At 30.7% G+C, this 25,242-nt stretch overlaps 3 protein-coding genes across 3 annotated transcripts; 1 reads left to right on the plus strand and 2 right to left on the minus strand.

Moving 5' to 3' along the window:
- The first annotated feature begins 2,374 nt into the window (after nucleotides 1-2,374).
- Nucleotides 2,375-9,823, plus strand: LOC119603569 (alpha,alpha-trehalose-phosphate synthase [UDP-forming]). The gene is made up of 5 exons (XM_037955617.1): nucleotides 2,375-2,792; nucleotides 7,029-7,185; nucleotides 7,519-8,798; nucleotides 8,859-9,186; nucleotides 9,269-9,823. Exons 1-5 carry the CDS (start codon nucleotides 2,659-2,661, stop codon nucleotides 9,809-9,811), a joined length of 2,442 nt encoding a protein of 813 aa, XP_037811545.1. The 5' UTR covers nucleotides 2,375-2,658; the 3' UTR covers nucleotides 9,812-9,823.
- A 5,470-nt stretch (nucleotides 9,824-15,293) lies between these two features.
- On the minus strand, nucleotides 15,294-16,514 carry LOC119603572 (protein YIPF6). The gene is made up of 6 exons (XM_037955620.1): nucleotides 16,353-16,514; nucleotides 16,160-16,285; nucleotides 16,019-16,097; nucleotides 15,785-15,950; nucleotides 15,562-15,719; nucleotides 15,294-15,495 (listed from the first exon to the last, which is right to left on the minus strand). The coding sequence occupies exons 1-6, from the start codon at nucleotides 16,368-16,370 to the stop codon at nucleotides 15,383-15,385; spliced, it is 660 nt and encodes a 219-aa protein (XP_037811548.1). The 5' UTR covers nucleotides 16,371-16,514; the 3' UTR covers nucleotides 15,294-15,382.
- A 369-nt stretch (nucleotides 16,515-16,883) lies between these two features.
- On the minus strand, nucleotides 16,884-25,018 carry LOC119603580 (probable trehalose-phosphate phosphatase D). Its single transcript, XM_037955637.1, has 4 exons — nucleotides 24,733-25,018; nucleotides 24,350-24,671; nucleotides 24,090-24,276; nucleotides 16,884-17,328 (listed from the first exon to the last, which is right to left on the minus strand). The coding sequence occupies exons 1-4, from the start codon at nucleotides 24,795-24,797 to the stop codon at nucleotides 17,078-17,080; spliced, it is 825 nt and encodes a 274-aa protein (XP_037811565.1). The 5' UTR covers nucleotides 24,798-25,018; the 3' UTR covers nucleotides 16,884-17,077.
- Between the last annotated feature and the right edge of the window lie 224 nt (nucleotides 25,019-25,242).

Consider the following 25,242-nt stretch of genomic DNA (forward strand, 5'->3'; position numbering starts at 1 on the left):
TTCTAGTTCAGTTCTAGTTCAGTTCTAGTTCAGTTCTAGTTCAGTTCTAGTTCAGTTCTAGTTCAGTTCTAGTTCAGCTCTAGTTCAGTTCTAGTTCAGTTCTAGTTCAGTTCTAGTTCAGTTCTAGTTCAGTTCTAGTTCAGTTCTAGTTCAGTTCTAGTTCAGTTCTAGTTCAGTTCTAGTTCAGTTCTAGTTCAGTTCTAGTTCAGTTCTAGTTCAGTTCTAGTTCAGTTCTAGTTCAGTTCTAGTTCAGTTCTAGTTCAGTTCTAGTTCAGTTCTAGTTCAGTTCTAGTTCAGCTCTAGTTCAGTTCTAGTTCAGTTCTAGTTCAGTTCTAGTTCAGTTCTAGTTCAGTTCTAGTTCAGTTCTAGTTCAGTTCTAGTTCAGTTCTAGTTCAGTTCTAGTTCAGTTCTAATTCAGTTCTAGTTTCAGTTCTAGTTCAGTTCTAGTTCAGTTCTAGTTCAGTTCTAGTTTAGTTCTAGTTCAGTTCTAGTTCAGTTCTAGTTCAGTTCTAGTTCAGTTCTAGTTCAGTTCTAGTTCAGTTCTAGTTCAGTTCTAGTTCAGTTCTAGTCAGTTCAGTTCAGTTCTAGTTCAGTTCTAGTTCAGTTCTAGTGTAGTTCAGTTCTAGTTCAAGTTCTAGTTCTAGTCTATCTATCTATCTATCTATCTATCTATCTATCTATCTATCTATCTATCTATCTATCTATCTATCTATCTATCTATCTATCTATCTATCTATCTATCTATCTATCTATCTATCTATCTATCTATCTATCTATCTATCTATCTATCTATCTATCTATCTATCTATCTATCTATCTATCTATCTATCTATCTATCTATCTATCTATCTATCTATCTATCTATCTATCTATCTATCTATCTATCTATCTATCTATCTATCTATCTTTCTATCTATCTATCTATCTATCTATCTATCTATCTATCTATCTATCTATCTATCTATCTATCTATCTATCTATCTATCTATCTAAAGGTGGGTAGTACACATTGCAACTTTATTTACATTGAGATAGTTCTACGTTTGCATTGTGTTATAAAACCATAACAGAAAACTAACCAACTACTTTTATTTGCGGTCATGACAAGGTTAAGTTTTACAAACACCTTAAGACTTTTCGATAACAAGAAATGTAAACAAAGGTTATCTAATGGTAGAAAGTCAAATAACAATTTTTTTTATTCTATAAAAGTTGTTTATAAAAGGCTAAAACAATATTGATTATACACACTAGAGTATAGTTATAACGAACTGAAAGGAACTATATTAAAATTCGTCCTTGCATCTATAACTTTTAAAGATAATTCGAATTTATTTGGAATTTTTAATTTATCAAATTTTATAGCAAATAATGTAGGTTTATATGTGTGCGTATGTCCGCGTGAGAATATCTCTATAACTGTTACATTTATATCATTTAATTCATTTCCGATACGGAAAGCTAAGATAATGGTAACGTTAATTCGTTCAGTGATTCATAATGTCTTCAAATTTCAAAATATATTGTTCTAGAAATGTAGCTCATCATCATCAAAATAAAATGCAATTTTGCAAGAGGTAAATTCCGAAACATGAATGTTTTTATTATTATTTTTTATGTTTTTTTTTTCTTACGGTATGCCGGTAAGAAAGATTTATATATAGAAACAAGTACCACAGATGTTTAAAACGAATTTATAGATTTGTCTGCCTCATTTTTTTTTCGGAATACATTGTTTTGATCGATAGAACATTGAACTTAAAATTCACGTTGTAAAGAAAAAAAAAATAATAATATTAAAATGAGTTATCATTAGCAACAAACTGTATTGTACATGTCTGTACAAACAAGTAGCAGTGACGAATCAGTTGATCCTTACAATTAAACTTAACCTATGTGGAAGTCTTTCAAGTTTCATTATGAATTTAATGTGTTTAAATTTGTTTTGAAAATTTGAAATTTTAATTATACAACAAATGATAATTGTAAAAGTAATATAATGTTTAAACAAATAATGTATATTAAGTATAAACCAACTGATATTTTTGTGCAAGCAAGTGCAGCTAGAGAAGAAAGGAAATTTTAAAAAAATTTAAAATTTTTCAAATATTTTTTGTTTATTTATTTGTGCAAAACAAATTATGATTTGTTTTATTACAAGAAAAAGATAAGAGTTTAGTTTCTGCAAATACCCCGCTGAGTGGTTGGATTACTTGTGATCCTATTGTTTTTCTCATCTGTTTGAGCTTTAGTTTTTAACTGATAAGACAACAAAAAACGTATACGTTAATGATCGATGCATTAAACTGCAGCCGACCGTAATGAGCGATAATAAGCTGCCGTTTTGGCACTACACTAGGTTACTTGCCCACTGCCATTTTCATTCAGAACGCTTTTGGTTGCGATCGAATACTGACTGATCCGCATTTACATATATTGTAGAACTTGTAAGACGGTAAAAAAAAACTAACGTTAAAGTGTTAAAGGTGTTAATATTAAAAATTTTAAAAAAGGATTAAAAGCTATTGACAGTTATTCATAGCAATATCATGAACTTTTAACTGAGTTTTATAAGAGTGAACCAATAGATATATAAGTCATAAGACAAAGTGCTATTAGTGTTTTAGGAAAAAAATAAATAAATATTTTATAAAAAAAATGGCCGATACTGAAATAATTATTACCAATAGCTCAGAGCCAACAACAAAAGCTAGTCTTATCGTGGTATCAAATCGTTTACCATTCATATTGGTAAGAAACCCGATAACCGGAAAATTGGAACGTAAAGCAAGGTATGCTAGAATTTAAGAGTTTAACCGGTTTAAGCGGGTTAAATTTATAATCGTTATATGTAATTTTACATGTATTCCTATTAGATTGTAAATGTCACTGACATTGGGTCCATTGTCATTTTGTCCTCGTAAAAAAAAAAATAATAATATTTTCTTTATTTTTCACATATATATAAGAAAAATTAAGAATGTATGAGAGACATTTACTTATAAACGGTAATGACGATTTAAAATCTCATTTGTAATTCTTATCAAAGTTGATTCTTAGTGAATTTTAATTAATTTAAAATATTTGTATACCTACGTAGATTTATTTCTAGTTTATTTTTTCTATAATTTGTATGCAGGCATCATTAATATTTATTACTTTCCATGATCAATATTAGGTAATGAATTCTAAATTCCAAAGGGTTACAACGAATGTCATAGTTATCTCTATTTTCTTGTACAATCTTAAAATCATCTCAAAAGTGGTAATTTACGTTAAATTTTACTCGATCGCCTACGCCGGAATTTAGCCCCTAATATTTAAGGACTAAATTCTTTTTTTTTAAATAAACATTTTCTTCAAGTTTAGCTACGACTTTCGTTTGACCTAAACGATTGATAGCGAACAGAAATATTTGTTGTTGTTTTGAAAAAAGTAAAAGTTTACAAAGTTGTTTACCGTACATGCATATTAAAAATCTATTGCCGAGATATGAGAATTGTGTAAATAAATATTCCTATTAATTTTGACATTTATTTTAAGGAGGCAATAAACTTATATGATTTATAAATAAGCTTTAAATATGAGTGAGACATTCGTCAGCTTACATAACATTTTTGTTATAACAGTAAAACTCGTTTATAATGTACTCGTGTCTATAAATTATTCTCGTTTATTAAAAACTTATTTTCAAGACCTAACTTCTCCAATGAACTTGTTAAAAATATATATAAATATTTCAGAGCAGATAGGACTCTATTGGGCCTGTTGTTCGCTCCTTAACCAGTGCATCAGGTGGCAATCGAACCCACCACCTCCGGTCTACCAGACTAAAACACTAACCACTAACCTACCTAAGAAACGTAGAATTAAACACGATGCGTCCTCATTGAGGAAAATATTTATATAAAAGTGGTCTGGTACTTTTTGAATGTTTTTTAATACCAAACCAATTACCTTAGATATTGGTCTTATTCTTGGTCTTATTAGTTGTAGTTCAGTTCAGTTCTAAATTAGTTCTAGTTCAGATCTAGTTCAGTTCTAGTTCAGTTAGTTCAGTTCTAGTTCAGTTGTTCAGTTCTAGTTCAGTTCTAGTTCAGTTCTAGTTCAGTTCTAGTTCAGTTCTAGTTCAGTTCTAGTTCAGTTCTAGTTCAGTTCTAGTTCAGTTCTAGCTCAGTTCTAGTTCAGTTCTAATTCAGGTCTAGTTCAGTTCTAGTTCAGTTCTAGTTCAGTTCTAGTTCAGTTCTAGTTCAGTTCTAGTTCAGTTCTAGTTCAGTTCTAGTTCAGTTCTAGTTCAGTTCTAGTTCAGTTCTAGTTCAGTTCTAGTTCAGTTCTAGTTCAGTTCTAGTTCAGTTCTAGTTCAGTTCTAGTTCAGTTCTAGTTCAGTTCTAGTTCAGTTCTAGTTCAGTTCTAGTTCAGTTCTAGTTCAGTTCTAGTTCAGTTCTAGTTCAGTTCTAGTTCAGTTCTAGTTCAGTTCTAGTTCAGTTCTAGTTCAGTTCTAGTTCAGTTCTAGTTCAGTTCTAGTTCAGTTCTAGTTCTAGTTCAGTTCTAGTTCAGTTCTAGTTCAGTTCTAGTTCAGTTCTAGTTCAGTTCTAGTTCAGTTTAGTTCAGTTCTAGTTCAGTTCTAGTTCAGTTCTAGTTCAGTTCTAGTTCAGTTCTAGTTCAGTTCTAGTTCAGTTCTAGTTCAGTTCTAGTTCAGTTCTAGTTCAGTTCTAGTTCAGTTCTAGTTCAGTTCTAGTTCAGTTCTAGTTCAGTTCTAGTTCAGTTCTAGTTCAGTTCTAGTTCAGTTCTAGTTCAGTTCTAGTTCAGTTCTAGTTCTAGTTCAGTTCTAGTTCAGTTCTAGTTCAGTTCTAGTTCAGTTCTAGTTAAGTTCTAGTTCAGTTCTAGTTCAGTTCTAGTTCAGTTCTAGTTCAGTTCTAGTTCAGTTCTAGTTCAGTTCTAGTTCAGTTCTAGTTCAGTTCTAGTTCAGTTCTAGTTCAGTTCTAGTTCTAGTTCAGTTCTAGTTCAGTTCTAGTTCAGTTCTAGTTCAGTTCTAGTTCAGTTCTAGTTCAGTTCTAGTTCAGTTCTAGTTCAGTTCTAGTTCAGTTCTAGTTCAGTTCTAGTTCTAGTTCAGTTCTAGTTCAGTTCTAGTTCAGTTCTAGTTCAGTTCTAGTTCAGTTCTAGTTCAGTTCTAGTTCAGTTCTAGTTCAGTTCTAGTTCAGTTCTAGTTCAGTTCTAGTTCAGTTCTAGTTCAGTTCTAGTTCAGTTCTAGTTCAGTTCTAGTTCAGTTCTAGTTCAGTTCTAGTTCAGTTCTAGTTCAGTTCTAGTTCTAGTTCAGTTCTAGTTCAGTTCTAGTTCAGTTCTAGTTCAGTTCTAGTTAAGTTCTAGTTCAGTTCTAGTTCAGTTCTAGTTCAGTTCTAGTTCAGTTCTAGTTCAGTTCTAGTTCAGTTCTAGTTCAGTTCTAGTTCAGTTCTAGTTCAGTTCTAGTTCAGTTCTAGTTCTAGTTCAGTTCTAGTTCAGTTCTAGTTCAGTTCTAGTTCAGTTCTAGTTCAGTTCTAGTTCAGTTCTAGTTCAGTTCTAGTTCAGTTCTAGTTCAGTTCTAGTTCAGTTCTAGTTCAGTTCTAGTTCAGTTCTAGTCAGTTCTAGTTCAGTTCTAGTTCTAGTTCTAGTTCAGTTCTAGTTCAGTTCTAGTTCAGTTCTAGTTCAGTTCTAGTTCAGTTCTAGTTCAGTTCTAGTTCAGTTCTAGTTCAGTTCTAGTTCAGTTCTAGTTCAGTTCTAGTTCAGTTCTAGTTCAGTTCTAGTTCAGTCTTTAGTTCAGTTCTAGTTAAGTTCTAGTTCAGTTCTATTTCAGTTTATTTCAGTTCTAGTTCAGTTCTAGTCAGTTCTAGTTCAGTTCTAGTTCAGTTCTAGTTCAGTTCTAGATCAGTTCTAGTTCAGTTCTAGTTCAGTTCTAGTTCAGATCTAGTTCATTCTAGTTCAGTTCTAGTTCAGTTCTAGTTCAGTTCTAGTTCAGTTCTAGTTCAGTTCTAGTTCAGTTCTAGTTCAGTTCTAGTTCAGTTCTAGTTCAGTTCTAGTCAGTTCTAGTTCAGTTTCTAGTTTCAGTTCTAGTTCAGTTTCTAGTTCAGTTCTCAGTTCTAGTTCATTTTCTAGTTCAGTTCAAGTTCAGTTCTAGTTCAGTTCTAGTTTCAGTTCTGATTTCAGTTCTAGTTCAGTTCTAGTTCAGTTCTAGTTCCGTTTCTAGTCAGTTCTAGTTCAGGTTCTAGTTCAGTTCTAGTTCAAGTTCTAGTTCAGGTTTTCTAGTTCAGTTCTAGTTCAGTTCTAGTTCAGTTCTAGTTCAGTGTCTAGTTCAGTTCTAGTTCAGTTCTAGTTTCAGTTCTAGTTCATTCTAGTTCAGTTCTAGTTCAGTTCTAGTTCAGTTCTAGTTCAGTTCTAGTTCAGTTCTAGTTCAGTTCTATAATCAGTTTCGAGTTCAGTTCTAGATCATTTCTAGTTCAGTCTAGTTCTAGTTCTAGTTCAGTTCTAGTTCAGTTCTACTTCATTTACTAGTTCAGTTCTAGTTCAGTTCTAGGTCAGCTCTAGTTCAGTTCTAGTTCAGTTCTAGTTCAGTTCAGTTCTAGTCAGTCTAGTTTAGTAGTTCATTTCAGTTCTAGTTCAGTTCTAGTTTAGTTCTAGTTAGTTCAGTTCAGTTCTAGTTCAGTTAGTTCAGTTTAGTCAGTTCTAGTTCAGTTCTAGTCAGTTATAGGTCAGTTCTAGTTCAGTTCTAGTTCAGTTGAGTTCGTTCTAGTCAGTTCTAGTCAGTTCTAGTTCAGTTCTAGTTCAGTTCTAGTTCAGTTCTAGTTCAGTATAGTCAGGTTCAGTTCAGTTCTAGTTCTAGTCAGGAACTAGCATAATATGAGCAAATTTTAATTCAAGAATTATCACTATTTACGTCATCTTTTCCCAAAAATATTACCGTTACACTCTGCGCACATTTCACTAATATAGTGTATATTTAGAAAATCCCCGATTACTTAACACATTTATAATTTTATATATTTTTTATTTTATAGTGCTGGTGGTCTAGTAACAGCTGTTTGTCCAGTAGTTATACGAGGTAATGGTTTATGGGTTGGTTGGTCGGGTATTCATTTAAGCAATCCCGATGAACCTATACCGGAATCAAATCCAACTGATCAAACTCCTACAGCTGGTCTTAAATCGGATCAGGTGAGTAAATTTTGTTTTCAAAATTAATGAGGTTTTATTCGTTATATCGTAAAAAGTGTCTTTATTTATGGACTTAGGAAGTTACGTATCGATTCCGTTGTGACATTTACTTATGTATATGGTGTTACAAGAAAACGTGGATCGATATTATCAATTTTCAATGCTTAACCTTATGGAATAAAATATATTAAGATGATCATCTTATTATCTAATAAAGACCCAAAAGATATATAATTTTGAGGGTCTACAAGCATTATTCTCGTATTATAGAAGCGCTATATTAGTTTTAATATTTTTTTTGTTAAATAATTTTTCTATTTACATCCTTTATAGGTTGTTTCGGTGAATATAAATCCGAAAATATTTGACAGCTATTACAATGGCTGCTGCAACAAGATTTTTTGGCCCTTATTCCACTCCATGCCGGGAAGAGCAACATTCGGTGCTGATCATTGGAATGATTATATAACTGTTAATAAACATTTTGCCGCTCGTACGATTGAAGCATTACAGAAATGTTTAAACAATAATAATGGAAGTGAAAAAAATCCACCTATTGTATGGATACATGATTATCATTTGATGTTGGCAGCCAATTGGGTAAGAGAACGTGCCGAAGAATTGAATTTGCCCTGCCGTTTGGCTTTCTTTCTACACATACCCTTTCCACCATGGGATATTTTCCGTTTGTTCCCTTGGTCCGATGAAATTTTACAGGGTATGTTGGGTTGTGATTTGGTGGGTTTCCATATACAAGATTATTGTTTGAATTTTGTGGATTGTTGTCAGCGTAACTTGGGTTGTCGTGTTGATCGTAATAATTTGCTGGTGGAACATGGCGGTCGTACGGTTAGGATAAGACCTTTGCCTATTGGTATTCCTTATGAGCGATTTGTGAATTTGGCTCAAAAGGCCCCGAGTGTTTTAAAGTCTACTGGTGATCAAAAAACAATATTGGGAGTAGATCGTTTAGATTATACTAAAGGTTTAGTGCATAGACTCATGGCTTTCGAAGTACTTTTAGAGAAATATCCTCAACATAAGGAAAAGGTGTCTTTACTGCAAATTTCCGTACCTTCTCGTACAGATGTTAAAGAGTACAGAGAATTAAAGGAAGAGGTAGATCAATTGGTGGGACGTATTAATGGACGTTTTACAACTGCTAACTGGGCTCCCATAAGATATATTTATGATTATGTGGCTCAAGATGAATTGGCTGCATTATATCGTGATGCTGCTGTTTGTTTAGTAACGCCTCTAAGAGATGGCATGAATTTAGTGGCCAAAGAATTTGTAGCTTGTCAAATGAATGCTGTTCCGGGAGTTTTAATCATTTCCCCGTTTGCCGGAGCTGGTGAAATGATGCACGAAGCTTTACTAAGCAATCCTTACGAAGTACATGAAGCCGCCGAAGTTATACACAGAGCTTTAACAATGCCAGAAGACGAACGAGTATTGCGTATGAGCCGCCTGAGACGACGTGAAGCCGAATGTGATGTTAACAATTGGATGCGTTGCTTTTTAAAGGCAATGGGTACTTTGGAAATGGATGATGTGGGTACAACTACAATGCAGCCGGTTACTGTAGATGATTTCGATGATTATTTATTGAAGTAAATATTTGCGCACTAAAAGCTTATGAATTTCTAGTAACTTCAGTTTTTCTTTTACAGATATATTGGCTACAATCACAAATTGGCTTTACTGTTAGATTACGATGGTACTTTGGCACCCATCGCTCCACATCCCGATCTGGCTACCTTATCGCCAGAGATTAAAAATGTTCTCTTTAAACTATCCAATCATTCGGATGTTTATGTTGCCATTATATCTGGTCGTAATGTTGATAATGTTAAAAAAATGGTTGGCATAGAGGGTATAACATATGCCGGCAACCATGGTTTAGAAATTTTACATCCCGATGGTAGTAAATTTGTTCATCCAATGCCTATTGAATTTGAGGATAAAGTTAGTCTGTTGTTGAAGGGACTACAAGATACGGTAGGTATTATTTCAAGAAATAGTGGACAATTTTCAAATCTCCACTATAATGTTCCAACTGGTTCTTTTTCACCTTTTGTAGGTTTGTCGTGATGGTGCTTGGGTTGAGAATAAAGGCGCTCTGCTTACATTCCATTATCGTGAAACTCCTAATAATCTCAGACCCGCCATGATTGAAAAGGCCCGAAGTCTTATGGTAAAATATGGTTTTAAGCCTACCGAAGCTCATTGTGCTTTAGAGGCACGTCCCCCTGTGCAGTGGAATAAAGGTCGTGCTTCTATTTATATACTTCGTACATCTTTTGGTGTGGACTGGAGTGAGCGCATAAAAATCATCTACGTTGGTGACGATTTAACAGACGAAGATGCTATGGTTGCCCTAAAAGGTATGGCTCGAACTTTCCGTGTCACTTCCTCCGATATTGTTAAAACTGCTGCTGATCATCGTTTACCCTCAACGGATTCTGTTTATACTATGCTTAAATGGGTTGAACGTCATTTTATGGGTCGTAAAGCGAGAGCAAATTCATTAACTTATCGCAATCCCCGCGGTGATGGTGTACGTTCACAAATGTCGCTGGAAATGTCGTCGAAGTCAAATACCCTAGATGTGGAACATGTTTGAAGTGAATAAACCTCCATTTATATAATATTTTGTACCTTAATCTACTCATCATATACATACAATATACCGGTAGTAGTGAAGACATAAAATAATTGTACAATTCACAATCGGTATTGTATCGTCGATCAACGATACGACCTCGATTGTGAATTGGTCAAATGTGTTTGAGTAAATAAAATTTCAATGTACATTGTACTACTTTATTTACTATATAATAAATCTAGTTGTAAGAAATAAATTTGAAACCAAAATTCTTTATGTAAAACTACTTAAAGCACAAATGTATCCTATAAGTCACTATTTTGTCACTTCAATTGTAATTTGTACAAATTGATATTTCCTAGGCAATATTAATTTTCTTCAAAACATAAAACATTTGACACCTATTGTAGAATAGAACTAAGTTTTATTTTGTAGGGTGTCAAGAAAAAATTTTAATAAAATTAATTGATATAAATAAATATAAGTAAATAAATAAAATGGAAAACACACTGCATTTGTAGTTATTTAATAAATGTGAAAAAAAATTATTCAAATTATATTCAAGATATTGATGATGATTCTATAGACTGCTTCAGATGAATATCATTAATTTAGCATTTATTATTTAAAAGTTAGGTTAAGTACAGAATGTACATACATATCTGGTTTAGTGTATAACGAATTATTTAAATTGGTAAATCCATTGAAAAACTTGTTATAGTTGTTAGAGAATAGTATTAATATCAGATATTTAAAAAACACTTACAGCTTTATTATATTAGAGAGTTTTTAACCTTACACTGGTAGGTTAGTATTTAGTAATCTAGTCTTCTTCTATTCCCACAATAGACACTGATAAAGGAACTCCCAACAGGCCTCCTGGAGACCTAGGTGTATTTCATAGACTATAGTCTAGTCTATAGTGTAATCGAGTCTAGCCTATAGGACCGGTCTAGTCTAGCCTATAGCCTAGTCTATAGTCTAGTCTATAGTCTAGTCTATAGTCTAGTCTATAGCCTAGTCTATAGTCCAGTCTATAGTCTAGTCTATAGTCTAGTCTATGGTCTAGTCTATAGTCTAGTCTATAGTCTAGTCTATAGTCTAGTCTATAGTCTAGTCTATAGTCTAGTCTATAGTCTAGTCTATAGTCTAGTCTATAGTCTAGTCTATAGTCTAGTCTATAGTCTAGTCTATAGTCTAGTCTATAGTCTAGTCTATAGTCTAGTCTATAGTCTAGTCTATAGTCTAGTCTATAGTCTAGTCTATAGTCTAGTCTATAGTCTAGTCTATAGTCTAGTCTATAGTCTAGTCTATAGTCTAGTCTATAGTCTAGTCTAGTCTAGTAGTCTAGTCTATAGTCTAGTCTATAGTCTAGTCTATAGTCTAGTCTATAGTCTAGTCTATAGTCTAGTCTATAGTCTAGTCTATAGTCTAGTCTATAGTCTAGTCTATAGTCTAGTCTATAGTCTAGTCTATAGTCTAGTCTATAGTCTAGTCTATAGTCTAGTCTATAGTCTAGTCTATAGTCTAGTCTATAGTCTAGTCTATAGTCTAGTCTATAGTCTAGTCTATAGTCTAGTCTATAGTCTAGTCTATAGTCTAGTCTATAGTCTAGTCTATAGTCTAGTCTATAGTCTAGTCTATAGTCTAGTCTATAGTCTAGTCTATAGTCTAGTCTATAGTCTAGTCTATAGTCTAGTCTATAGTCTAGTCTATAGTCTAGTCTATAGTCTAGTCTATAGTCTAGTCTATAGTATTCTATTTAGTCTATAGTCTAGTCTATAGTCTAGTCTATAGTCTAGTCTATAGTCTAGTCTATAGTCTAGTCTATAGTCTAGTCTATAGTCTAGTCTATAGTCTAGTCTATAGTCTAGTCTATAGTCTAGTCTATAGTCTAGTCTATAGTCTAGTCTATAGTCTAGTCTACAGTCTAGTCTATAGTCTAGTCTATAGTCTAGTCTATAGTCTAGTCTATAGTCTAGTCTATAGTCTAGTCTATAGTCTAGTCTATAGTCTAGTCTATAGTCTAGTCTAAGTCTAGTCTATAGTCTAGTCTATAGTCTAGGTCTATAGTCTAGTCTATAGTCTAGTCTATAGTCTAGTCTATAGTCTAGTCTATAGTCTAGTCTATAGTCTAGTCTATAGTCTAGTCTATAGTCTAGTCTATAGTCTAGTCTATAGTCTAGTCTATAGTCTAGTCTATAGTCTAGTCTATAGTCTAGTCTATAGTCTAGTCTATAGTCTAGTCTATAGTTCTAGTATATAGTCTAGTCTATAGTCTAGTCTATAGTCTAGTCTATAGTCTAGGTCTATAGTCTAGTCTATAGTCTAGTCTATAGTCTAGTCTATAGTCTAGTCTATAGTCCAGTCTATAGTCTAGTCTATAGTCTAGTCTATAGTCTAGTCTATAGTCTAGTCTATAGTCTAGTCTATAGTCTAGTCTACAGTCTAGTCTATAGTCTAGTCTATAGTCTAGTCTATAGTCTAGTCTGTAGTCCAGTCTATAGTCTAGTCTATAGTCTAGTCTATAGTCTAGTCTAGTCTAGTCTACAGTCTAGTCTATAGTCTAGTCTATAGTCTAGTCTATAGTCTAGTCTATAGTCTAGTCTATAGTCTAGTCTAGTCTAGTCTATAGTCTAGTCTATAGTCTATAGTCTAGTCTATAGTCTAGTATATAGTCTAGTCTATAGTCTAGTCTAGTCTATAGTCCATGCCTGGTATACAAATACATACATACATACTATACATAGATTACTTACCTTTACTTTTGTTGTTGTTGTTGTTGTAGTTGACTCCTTTTTTGGACAGTTGGAACACAATAAATATTATGTATGTTTTTTTCTTACATACAATTTCATCTTTCGTCTTTAAATATTGTAATAATGTAAAACAACAACATATTAATGATTTGCTAATATATACCCCCTCTTACACTCCCTCTCAACAATACCCTCTTTGGTGTTTGGATGCTTACGAATGGCGCTGGAAACCAAGAAACTATAACCGCTTTCTAACAATTGCTTTAACAAATTTGTAAATTGCACATTTTTATTAATTTTTTTAACAATTTTTAAAACTTTTTGCATAAATTTTTTTATATATCGATATAAATTATAGTTTTTTTTTAATATAATACAAAAAAAAATATTTTATTATTAACAATTAATTAACGTTTTAGCTTAATCAAAACAGTAACATTAACCCGAAACAACCGTACACTATAGAAATATTAAGAAAACTAAAGAAATGGAACAATAACAAAAAGCATCCATCACTTGTTGCAGTTGTTGTTATTGTTATAATATATTGCTCTTTAAATGGAGTACATATAATAATAACAACAACAACAATGACAATTCCTATTACCATTTGTTGCTTTAGTTATTTGTCTTCTTCTTTAGTTGTTAAAAATATCAAAAGTGTTTGGTTGTTTAGTGTCAATAGTCCTGTTTAAATTAATCTAAAGCGTTAATTAATTGTTAACATTTAAATATTTTTGTTGAAAATTGTTTATAAATACCGTTAAGGAAACATGTTTATAAAAAGTGTTAAATTATTAGTTTAAAATAAAGTTTTAAAATTTGCTAAAAGTTCAATGAAATTTTGTTAGGACGAGCGCCGGCCGGTCGGTTTTTTTTTTTTGTCGGGCCATTTGTTTTGTTAAGTGATGAGAAAGTGTTAATCAAAGGGGTAATGGGAGAGTTTGGAAAGAAAAAAATTTATTTGAAACAAAATTTGAAAAGTAGAAAAGGTGTTTAAGAAAAATAATTGGTGGATATGTATGTACATACATACATATGTATGTGATGCAAAATAGAAATATTGTTTTTGTATGCAAGGGAATACAAACGGAAAAACAAAACAAAAGAAAAAGGTGAGTGATTTGAAGTAACTTTGAAGTAACTCATTTAATTTTTTAAATTTGGCTATAAACAGTCTATGGTCTTCGCTAAAGAATAAACTATAATGTACATACATTGGATTAGAACAGTCCATATTCTTCACTATAGTCGTGACTACAGAGCAGTGTTTTGTCATGACTATAGAACTGTTAATAGTCTTGACTATAGAACAGTCTATATCTTGTCTACTAGACTATAAAACAGTTCAAATTCTTCACTATAGAGCAGTGTTAAGTTTTGTCTATAGAACAGTTAATAGTTTTGATTATAGAACAGTCTTGACTATAGAAATGTCTATAGTCTTGACTATAGAAAAGGTATAGTCTTAACTATAGAAAATGTATAGTCTTGACTATAGAACAGTCTAAACATTAGACTCTAAAGTCTTGCCTATTGAATAGTCTTGATTATAGCACAGTTTATAGTCATGACCAAAGAATAATAAGAAGTTGGACTATGACATTGTTTTACAACAATAACATTTCCTTCTCTTCACAGACGAGTTCTGTGTAAATTCAACACACTTGTGAGAACTCAATTCTCTCACAATACTTCAAAACTTTTTCGCGAAAATACCGGTATAATAGGACTTGAACGACATTTTTTCACAAACACATAACTATTTTTTAATTTTTTACACAATTTTATCGCATTTAACAATCCGAAATATTTTTATTTTTCACAAACTAAAAAAATATTTTTTTAATATTTTTGACAATTAATTTTTGTGTGTTGAAATTAAAATTGACAAAACAAAGTTGTATATTTTGGTATTGAAAATGAAAAAATTAATTAAAATAAACTTATTTTTTTGCAAAAAAAGAGATTTTAAGTCCGAAAAATATATTTATTAAATGTTTACTGATTAGATGTGGGCAAAATAAATTAAAAAATCTGCGAATGTAGAAATTTAAATGTTATTTATTTTTCCTAAAATTTTTATGTACGATTTTATGCAAGTATGTATGTTTGGAAAGTGTGGTGAAAGTGTTTGGAGCTCCAATACTAATACAAAAATTCTACCAATACATACTTAGAGTTAGGTACCGAATGACAACTCCTTTACGTACCAACTGACAAGCCCCAATTTCTTTATATTCTTTGGTCATGACTATAGAACAGTCTATAGTCATGACTATAGAACAGTCTATAGTCTTGACTATGGAACAGTCCATAGTAAACTATAGTCTAGTCTATAGTATACTATAGTCTAGTCAATATCCTAGTCTACTAGACTATAAAACTATATACTATAGATTAGTCTATAGTCTAGTCTTTAGCCTAATCTATAGCCTAGTCTTTACTAAAGTAGTCTAGTCTAAAGCATAGTCTGTAGTCTAGTCTATAATCTAGTCAATAGCATAGTCTACAGTTCAGTCTGGCCTATAGATTTAGATTTTTCATACCAGCCGTATGTCAAATCTTGTGATTTAATATAAATATTGGCAACTCTATCACATAATTTGCTACTTTTTCTCACTGCATAATTTTAGGCTTTGATTTAAAGAGCAAATTTTTAATTACTATATGGATTTATTTCCAAAAAGAATTTAAGAAAAAAACAATTATTTAAAAGATTATTTTTGCAATTAGGCAAAATGCATATAATTTATTTTGACATTTTTGCTTGCTTTTTAATTAGGATTTAATTAATAACTATTATGTATTAACAAAATTATAAATAAATTTAATTGTTTGATATCACTAACCAAGATATAATAAAGAAAAATAAAAATATGGGATAAACCGCCAAAGGCTTACGGTTTGGAGGCTGACTGTTGCCCAGAAAGATGAAGGAAGCTATAAAATAAATAATTTTTTCATATATTTTTCTATTAAGAAAATGTTAATTTATTTTTGTCTTACCATAAGTGGCCCAAGAAAAACCCATTGTTGTGGTTAAAAGACGCAAAAAGAACAACAACTTAGTTTGTTTAGCCAAAAGTATGATACGGCAAACTATTAAGGAAATAGCCACGGGTGTTAGACAATAACCTAAAACACAAACCGACTGAAAGAAAGAACTGTGCAAGAGGCCACATCAGTAATTTTAAAATAGGTATTTCCTATTTGACAAAGTTTTACATACATATTTCCTCCTAGAAGCTTAGAATTTAGTGTAACAATGGCCGCACCTATCCATACTATCACAAACACTTGAGCAAATTCAGGGCCACCATCATATTGCGCATCAGCAGAACCTTGTAGAATGGTGGCCATGAAGGTGCAAAGCACTAAAGGCCCCCAAAGATCCCCTAAAAATGTTTTATTTAATATATTAGGTACATGCAGTGCAACACACAAATATTTCAGCATTACTTACAATCTTTCAAGAGACTAGATTTTTCTTTGGGATATAAGACATGATAAAATTTAACACCCACCGCACGTATATCACGAAGCTGTAGGAATTGTTTCATTTGTTTTTATCATTGAAAATGAATGTCAAAAAACAAGTACTTACAATAGTCTCTTTTATAGGTTCATCTAAAGTATTAAAGTCCGGAGCTCCTATGGGAGCATTTGTGCGTGCAGCACCCGGAATAGACATGTCACCTTCCAAACTAGCATTGGAATAGTCTTCCATCATCTATGATTAGAAATTGCAATTTTATTACAAATTTTCCTTCAGATAATATTATTGACAATAAACTTACATCTAATTTGGAATCCATTGTGGTTAATTAAGTGTTTAAATTGGAAAAACAAGGTAAAATCCGCTGAAAATTGATGATTTGTCTTGTAAATTTTCTGCTGTCAAACTCACTTGTTTGTTTTGTTTATTATCTCAGAGTTGCCAAGACACAATTATAAAACTAGACGCGTAGCGACAACACTATTGAACATATGTATGTGACAAATCTAACAGAGATGGAAATTTGATATATGTAAATTTTCTGTTATACATACTTTGTTTTGAGTTGGAAATTACTGATAAATGTTTTTATTGAATTTCGTATTAGATTTTGTGAATTTTTTTTGTTAAAATGAGCACTTCATTTCGAAACTATAGATTTTTTAATGGACGTAGTAAAAAATATTGCAAATACTTTTAATATTTTCTTGAATTCCTTTAAAATGGTCAAAAAAAAATTTCTAAATATTAACGCAAAAATATAATTACAATATTTTCCTTAAAAATAATACTTATAACACAAATAAATAAAAAAGCACACATATTTAAATAATTGTTTTATTTACCCCACTTAATTTATTTATTTGTTTTTGTTAATTAATATAATAAAAGCAATTCCTATACATTTTTTTTGTATTTTCTTTTTTAATATTAAATTATTTCTTTTAATTGTCACCATAAATAGGTGGAACAATAAACACTGTTATTATCCAAAAAAAATTATTTAATTAAACGTATTTTGTATTATTAGTTCTTCTTCTTTTCATAGTTGGCTTGAATGGCCTTCAATAACCAACCGACTTCTTCAACGGTCTTAATTTGATAGTTGGCAAATGTCTTCAATGTGGGCAATTCAGAGACTCTGAATGTTTTGCCAATGCCGAATAGCATTTTCATGGCATCTTCATCGGTGGTATCGTCACCGCAGTAGATGATCTTCAAGTTCTTGGCCCAATCGGCATTGAATTGTTTTTCCAAGATCATTTTGGCGCCCTCACCTGAAATGAGATAAAGTAAAAATATTTTTTTTAATAAAACAAGTTAAATTTACCAAAAATTAAATAGATAGATAGATAGATAGATAGATAAGATAGATAGATAGATAGATAGATAGATAGATGGATAGATAGATAGATAGATAGATAGATAGATAGATAGATGGATAGATAGATAGATAGATAGATAGATAGATAGATAGATAGATAGATAGATAGATAGATAGATAGATAGATAGATAGATAGATAGATAGATAGATAGATAGATAGATAGATAGATAGATAGATAGATAGATAGATAGATAGATAGATAGATAGATAGATAGGTAGATGGATGGATGGATGGATGGATGGATGGAGAGATAGATAGATAGGTAGATAGATAGATAGATAGATAGATAGATAGATAGATAGATAGATAGATAGATAGATAGATAGATAGATAGATAGATAGATATTTCATTGCATTCATTTCATGTCTAAATTCCTAAATAAGAAAATTTGCAAAAATTAATATGGCAACACTAATTGTAACTGATATAAAAAACATCGATTGTGAATTAATACTTTTAAAAATATGTATTTGATTTCCGGTTTTGTTTCGAGCATAGTTTTAGGAGTCGATGTATACAGTTTTGTGAAAAACTTGAAAAAAGAGACGGAAGTAAGCAGTTATCACGCTGAGAGATTTTTTCCAATAAACAAAGATAAAATATAAACAGGAGTCATGACTCAGCTAACAAATTTTGCAAGAACTGTGATTTTTATTAAAGAATTAACTTCACGAGTCATATTTATCGAGTGAAGTTTTAAAAACGAATCAATTAATTATGTTTGCTGTTGTTTAGTGTTAAATTTTGTTGCATTTTAAGAGCCATTCTTCAAGTAAAAGTTTAAACACCAGTTAATAATTGAGTTAGTTAATTTAAATTAATTCACTTTACTGTTTATGAGTACTAGTTTGAACTATACAGTATTGCCATTTATGTATTGCCACTATACAGTATTGCCATATAACTATTTGCAAAAAAAAAAAACAAAGAATGTTTTATAAACATGAATATGAAGAAATAAAAGAAATAAACCAATCTCGATTGCAACGACTTAAACAAAAGTTCAGATATTCTATTTGATGTAAGGAAGTTTTGTTTATGACCAACAGATGTCGTTGTTATCTCCGATTTTAGTCAAGATTGTTTCTTTATTTGATTTTTATTAAGATAATTAGGTCAAATTTGATATAGATCATGTTTTTCATAACATTTTTTATGTAAAAATTCTTATAATGAGAAAAACCGATAAAGTTTACTTTAAATTCGCTTTCATATTGCACTTACAGCTAGCTGTCTTCTTCTTTCTTATAAAACATTCATTGTTTTGATAGCAAATATTGACATTTACTTTTGTTTTGCATGGCAATAATGCAAATCTTAAACTAGTTAACTAAGAGCGGGTTTTTGAGATGGTAATCAAATGCCAATTAATAATCAGATTAGTTAATCTAAAAATAAATTTAATATAATGTTAATCCCCTTTGATGTTTTTGAGTACAAGATTAAACTTCGCAGTGTTGCCATACAAAACAACAGAAAACTCCACTGTTTGTTATCAAAACAATGCATATTTTATAAAAAAGAAGAAGACAATTGTAAAAAAATTAATAAAATTTTTATAAATATAAACATTAAAATGTTCTTTTTATTGATTAGTATAAATTATGGACACTTCAAAATACATTTTTTTGTTTTTAATTTAAGTTTTCATTAATTTTCATATTAAATTTCTTCTTCTTTTTATAAAATATGCATTGTTTTGATAACAAACAGTGACGTTTTCTGTTTTGTATGGCAACACTGCGAAGTTTATTCTTGTACTAAAAAACATCAAAAGGGATTAACATAAGATTAAATTTATTTTTAGATTAACTAATCTGATTATTAATTGGCATTTGATTACCATCTCAAAAACCCGCTCTAACTGGTTTAAAAATAATCAAATTTTATTTCATTAGGTTTTTTTATGTGTTCATAAAACCATATAAGAGACGTAGCAATGGGCCTTTGGTTATTATGTTACTTTTAGCACAATGGATTTTCTATAAAGAAATCTGTTCTAGATTTTAGAATAGTACTATTTTTAAAACACATGTTAAAAAATAATCAATTAATTTCATTTGTTTTCATTAAGATAAAATTTCCTTTTCGCTAATCTCAAGAAAATGTCGTCATTTTTACCGCCAAATATTCAAATACCTCTTGCTCTCATGATTATTTATTTATTTTTCTAAATTAGTTTACAGAATTAGTAAACATATTTAATATGTAGGTTGTATACAAACTGTAAATCCACCATCACTAAAAACAAATTTGAATATTTGTGAAAGGGATCTTACTGTGGGAGAGATGCATTTTTGAAAATTTAAATTTAGATTTTGCCCCATTTTTGATTTTGGTGGTTACGTTTGTCATATGTAAATCAGGCAGAGATAAACTAATTTACACAGAATATATGTGTCATCTCAATATTAGGTTATTTTTATTAAAGTGTTATTTTTATTAAACAAATTATTGTTTATTAGGTCACCTAACAACTAAAACAAATTGTATTTCCTTCCCCAAAAAATATTATGTTGTTCACATATGCAAATTTGGGGTTTACATTAATTTCAATTGAATATTTAAACCGTAATGTTTTTCAACACTTTCAATTTATTTTATTAAATTTTATATTAATGACTTTATTATTGCTATAAATCAGGTATGTATATAGCATAGCGTTAGCTGAAATATAGAAAATTTTTTCTTCAAAATTTTATGGAAAAATACAAATTCCATAATTCCAAATTATTCTATATATCTTTTATTTAGCTATTTACTGTAGTGGGGTTTCAAAATAGCATCACCATAAATCAAATGAAAAATTATTTTTAATATTTTGTACTTATGTTTTTTTTTTTCGTTTTTCTTTATAATTTCAAACAACGATATGAACAGATAGATATGTATGTGTATGTTTTTTTATACATACATATCTTTTGTATCTATTAGTTTAAAAATATATACATAAATAAGTATGTATAGTGAGTATATAATAAATTCCAAAAATGAAAACAACAACAACATAATAATGTGTACAATATGATTAGACTTTTTGTTTTTCATTTGGCTTTTCTTTTTCAAATATATTAGAATAAAAAAATATTGGTGCCGTCTGAAAAGTCTAGAAACAAAAAAATGCATAAATTGTTTGTTGATTGTATACGAAACGAAATAAATTTTCAAATGCACATACTACATTTAACAAAAAAAATTAAATAAAATACCAATTATTGTATATGAACAAAATATTATTATACAGGGTGGCAGTTTTGTTTCCAAGTAAAAAAAGTTGAAATTGTTTAATATTGTTTAATAGTATAGTAGGCTGGCTATCAGTATTAAAGTTATAATAGAACTTGGGAAGTTTTGAATGAAATAATGTACATATGTATGTTTTATATATATGAAGTCGAGAGTCAGTTATGAACTTAAAATATAACTTTTTTCAGGCTGTAAACTAAACTTTGTAGTGTTGCCATACACTTCAATAGAAAATATTACAATTTGTTATCAAAACAATGAATACTTTATTTAAAAAGAAGAAGACAGTTAAGAGTATAATGTGAAAATAAATTAAAAAAAAAATATATATATAATTAGACAAGACTATAGACAAGAATTTCTACTAGATTATAGACCATAATATTTGTATATTAGACTATAGACTAAGCTATAGACTATAAATAGACTAAAGAATAAACTATAGACTAGACTATAGGTTACACTATAGGATATAGGTTAGACTATAGACTAGACTATAGACTAGACTATAGACAAGACTATAGACTAGACTATAGACAAGACCATAGACTAGACTATAGACTAGACTGTAGACTAGACTGTAGACTAGACTATAGACTAGACTATAGACTAGACTATAGACTAGACTATAGACTAGACTATAGACTAGACTATAGACTAGACTATAGACTAGACTATAGACTAGACTATAGACTAGACTATAGACTAGACTAGACTAGACTATAGACTAGACTATAGACTAGACTATAGACTAGACTAGACTAGACTATAGACTAGACTATAGACTAGACTATAGACTAGACTATAGACTAGACTATAGACTAGACTATAGACTAGACTATAGACTAGACTATAGACTAGACTATAGACTAGACTATAGACTAGACTATAGACTAGACTATAGACTAGACTATAGACTAGACTATAGACTAGACTATAGACTAGACTATAGACTAGACTATAGACTAGACTATAGACTAGACTATAGACTAGACTATAGACTAGACTATAGACTAGACTATAGACTAGACTATAGACTAGACTATAGACTAGACTATAGACTAGACTATAGACTAGACTATAGACTAGACTATAGAATAGACTATAGACTAGACTATAGACTAGACTATAGACTAGACTATAGACTAGACTATAGACTAGACTATAGACTAGACTATAGACTAGACTATAGACTAGACTAGACTATAGACTAGACTATAGACTAGACTATAGACTAGACTATAGACTAGACTAGACTATAGACTAGACTATAGACTAGACTATAGACTAGACTATAGACTAGACTATAGACTAGACTATAGACTAGACTATAGACTAGACTATAGACTAGACTATAGACTAGACTATAGACTAGACTATAGACTAGACTATAGACTAGACTATAGACGACTATAGACTAGACTATAGACTAGACTATAGACTAGACTATAGACTAGATATAGACTAGACTATAGACTAGACTATAGACTAGACTATAGACTAGACTATAGACTAGACTATAGACTAGACTATAGACTAGACTATAGACTAGACTATAGACTAGACTATAGACTAGACTATAGACTAGACTATAGACTAGACTATAGACTAGATATAGACTAGACTATAGACTAGACTATAGACTAGACTATAGACTAGACTATAGACTAGACTATAGACTAGACTATAGACTAGACTATAGACTAGACTATAGACTAGACTATAGACTAGACTATAGACTAGACTATAGACTAGACTATAGACTAGACTATAGACTAGACTATAGACTAGACTATAGACTAGACTATAGACTGACTATAGACTAGGACTATAGACTAGGACTTTAAGACTAGACATCTAGACTTGGACTATAAGCTAGACTATGACTAGACTAGAGACTAGACTATAAGCTAGACTATAGACTAGACTATAGACTAGACTATAGACTAGACTATAGACCTAGGACTATAGACTAGACTATAGAACTATACGACTAGACTATATAGGACTAGACTATAGACTAGGACTATAGACTAGACTATAGACTAGACTGTAAACTAGACTATAGGACTATACTATCGACTAGACTATAGACTAGGCTATAGATTAGACTATAGGCAAGACTATGGACTATAGACCATTAACTATATATAGACTAGAACAAAGACTACACTATATACAAGACCATAGACTAGACCCTAGAGAAAAAACTATAGAGAAGGCTATAGACCAGACCATTGACTAGAATATAGACCAGACTGCAGACTGGTCTATGAACTACTATGTAGTCTATGAAAAGTACTGAAAAACTTCTAAAGTATGGAATATTCAATGCCTCATAATATGGTCCTAGCAAATTTAGATAAAAACAAGAAAGAGAGTATTAAAAAAATATTTAAAAAATGCAGAAATCCCGGAATTTGGTAAAAAAAAATTTAACATTTTTGTAATTAATAGAAGTGAAAAAAACTATATCGTAAATCATTATTTATGCAGAAGTTTTTTTCACTCATTTCAAAATATCTAAATTTAAAAATATCACGCACCTGCATTAAGTGGGCGTCTGATGTTGGATGCAGCATTATAAATATAAACATTAAGACACTAATTTGTCAAATTAATTAACCACCTTTCGACATAATAATTATTTTCTAATAATTCTTTATTAAAATGTACATATGCAATTATCATGCATGTGTTAGTCTAATAGAAGTATGTATATGTACTTGTTTTAAATCGTCTGAAGCCATTGACCCAATATGTACATATGTGTGTATGAAACTATTAAGATAAATTTGTTCAAATTTGTACGTACACGAGTACAATATTATCTCTCACGAAAACATGAATCATATATATTCAGTTTGCTTTCAAATATTGTATTTAATTTCAAATCTATTAAAATGTAAATGCAATTTTCAATTTTTCAAAAAATTATATTTTGTTTCTAATGACAGCATTTGGGCAGCAGACTCTAGTCCACAAGACAGATTGTCGTTATTTTGAGTTTTAATTTATATTATTGTTTTCATTTTCCTACAAATAAATATTCTTTTCTTTTTGGCTTTTGGCTCATCTTTTGAACAAAACGCCAACGCACGAAAACGACCAAAAAAAACATTATTCATTTTCAACATTATTTTTTTTTTTTTTGCTTTAGCACAAACAAAAATTATTTGAAAAAAATAGCAAATAACTAAAAAATATGTCTATCAAATTTAAAAAAAAAAAAAGATTTTTTTCTTCGACCCCACTACATAAATTATAGTTTCAAGACGTTTTCTTTTTTTCGAACACATATTGCAATAAATAATTTCTTTTGAATTTCAAACTGTTAATTAACTAAAATTATTGTTGAAAATGTTGCTTTGTTGCTATTGTTTAGTGACTTTTAAATGACTTACCCTTATCCCAGTTGACACGTGGCTTGCCCTCCAAAGCATAGGGGGTTTCGATCAATTGGAAGCCGTGGCTTTGGATCAAGCCCTTGGCGGTTTCGATCAATTTACCCTTCAATTTGTCATTAACACCCTTGTAGTGGTATGTAACGGAGATTTTCTTGTCTTCAACCCAGGCACCGGAGCAGACCACCTTTTGGATAACAAATACAAAACATTATTTAATGAACTACTTCAGGGATGTATGTTTCCATAGGACTGCTTACCTTTTCCTTTAATTCAGCTACCAATTTGTTGTGTTTTTCCAACAATTCTTCGGGCATTTCAATCTTGAATTTCTTGCCTGAAGGGTATTCAACTTCGAGACCATGGTTACCGGCATAGGTAACATTGGGGAATTTCAAGTGATTCTTGATTTCGTTCAATTCACGACCGGAGAAAACACACATGAAGATTTTTTCATTGGCAGCCAATTTCTTGATATTGATTTCAGTATCCTTGGGCATAACCGACAATTCTTCGGTCAAGGGAGCCAAGGTACCATCATAATCCAACAAAAGAGCTACTTGATCTTCAGGCTTGATGAAACTTTATATTACATAGCATTAGCATAAAAACCGAAAATATGTTCCATTTAATTAACACTTACCCATCGAGAGCTTTGACGAAATCTTCTTCTTTCTTAAGCAAAGGAGCCTTTTTTTGTTCAGCCATTGTGTCACTTTTGTATTTTAACAATAATAGATGGTTACCTTTCTATAACTTGACAACTGTTTTAATACTGTCGCTAGATTTTTAAAAAATATCCTCAACAGCCTCTTAGTTTTTTGTAAAAATGTCTTGGCGTTGGCGTTAAATACTCTCTCTTTTCTTTGGTATAGTGAGATCTTTTCAATGAAAGAAAACTCTCTGTGCGCATTTTATTTTTCTAAATTTAAGTATGTTTGGACACACACCAATTCAAAGTTTTCCTACGCTATACATTCATTTTCCCTACCTATGAGGAGTAAAAAAAGATTGTTCTTGCTATATGTTAGTTGTACATATAGATAGATCTGTACGTTTGTATATGTATAGAGGTAGTAGCGGGTTAGTATTGGTATATTATTGTATTTGTTTTTCCACTAGAAAATCTTTTATTTTTCTTTTAACATATTAT

The sequence above is a fragment of the Lucilia sericata genome, unplaced genomic scaffold, assembly GCF_015586225.1.
Source record: "Lucilia sericata isolate MDLA Ls3-8-SP2 unplaced genomic scaffold, ASM1558622v1 Contig000312F_arrow, whole genome shotgun sequence".
NCBI lineage: Eukaryota > Metazoa > Arthropoda > Insecta > Diptera > Calliphoridae > Lucilia > Lucilia sericata.

Coding starts and splice junctions, on each gene's coding strand:
- LOC119603569 (XM_037955617.1), top strand. CDS start 2,659: ATGGCCGATACTGAAATAATTATTACCAATAGCTCAGAGCCAACAACA. Junction 7,186..7,518: donor CTGGTCTTAAATCGGATCAG/GTGAGTAAATTT, acceptor CATCCTTTATAG/GTTGTTTCGGTGAATATAAA. Junction 9,187..9,268: donor TGAAGGGACTACAAGATACG/GTAGGTATTATT, acceptor CACCTTTTGTAG/GTTTGTCGTGATGGTGCTTG.
- LOC119603572 (XM_037955620.1), bottom strand. Junction 15,951..16,018: donor ATCTAGTCTCTTGAAAGATT/GTAAGTAATGCT, acceptor AAACATTTTTAG/GGGATCTTTGGGGGCCTTTA. Junction 15,496..15,561: donor TTTTTCTTGGGCCACTTATG/GTAAGACAAAAA, acceptor TTTATTTTATAG/CTTCCTTCATCTTTCTGGGC.
- LOC119603580 (XM_037955637.1), bottom strand. CDS start 24,797: ATGGCTGAACAAAAAAAGGCTCCTTTGCTTAAGAAAGAAGAAGATTTC. Junction 24,277..24,349: donor TAGCTGAATTAAAGGAAAAG/GTAAGCAGTCCT, acceptor GTTATCCAAAAG/GTGGTCTGCTCCGGTGCCTG. Junction 17,329..24,089: donor ACGTGTCAACTGGGATAAGG/GTAAGTCATTTA, acceptor ATCTCATTTCAG/GTGAGGGCGCCAAAATGATC.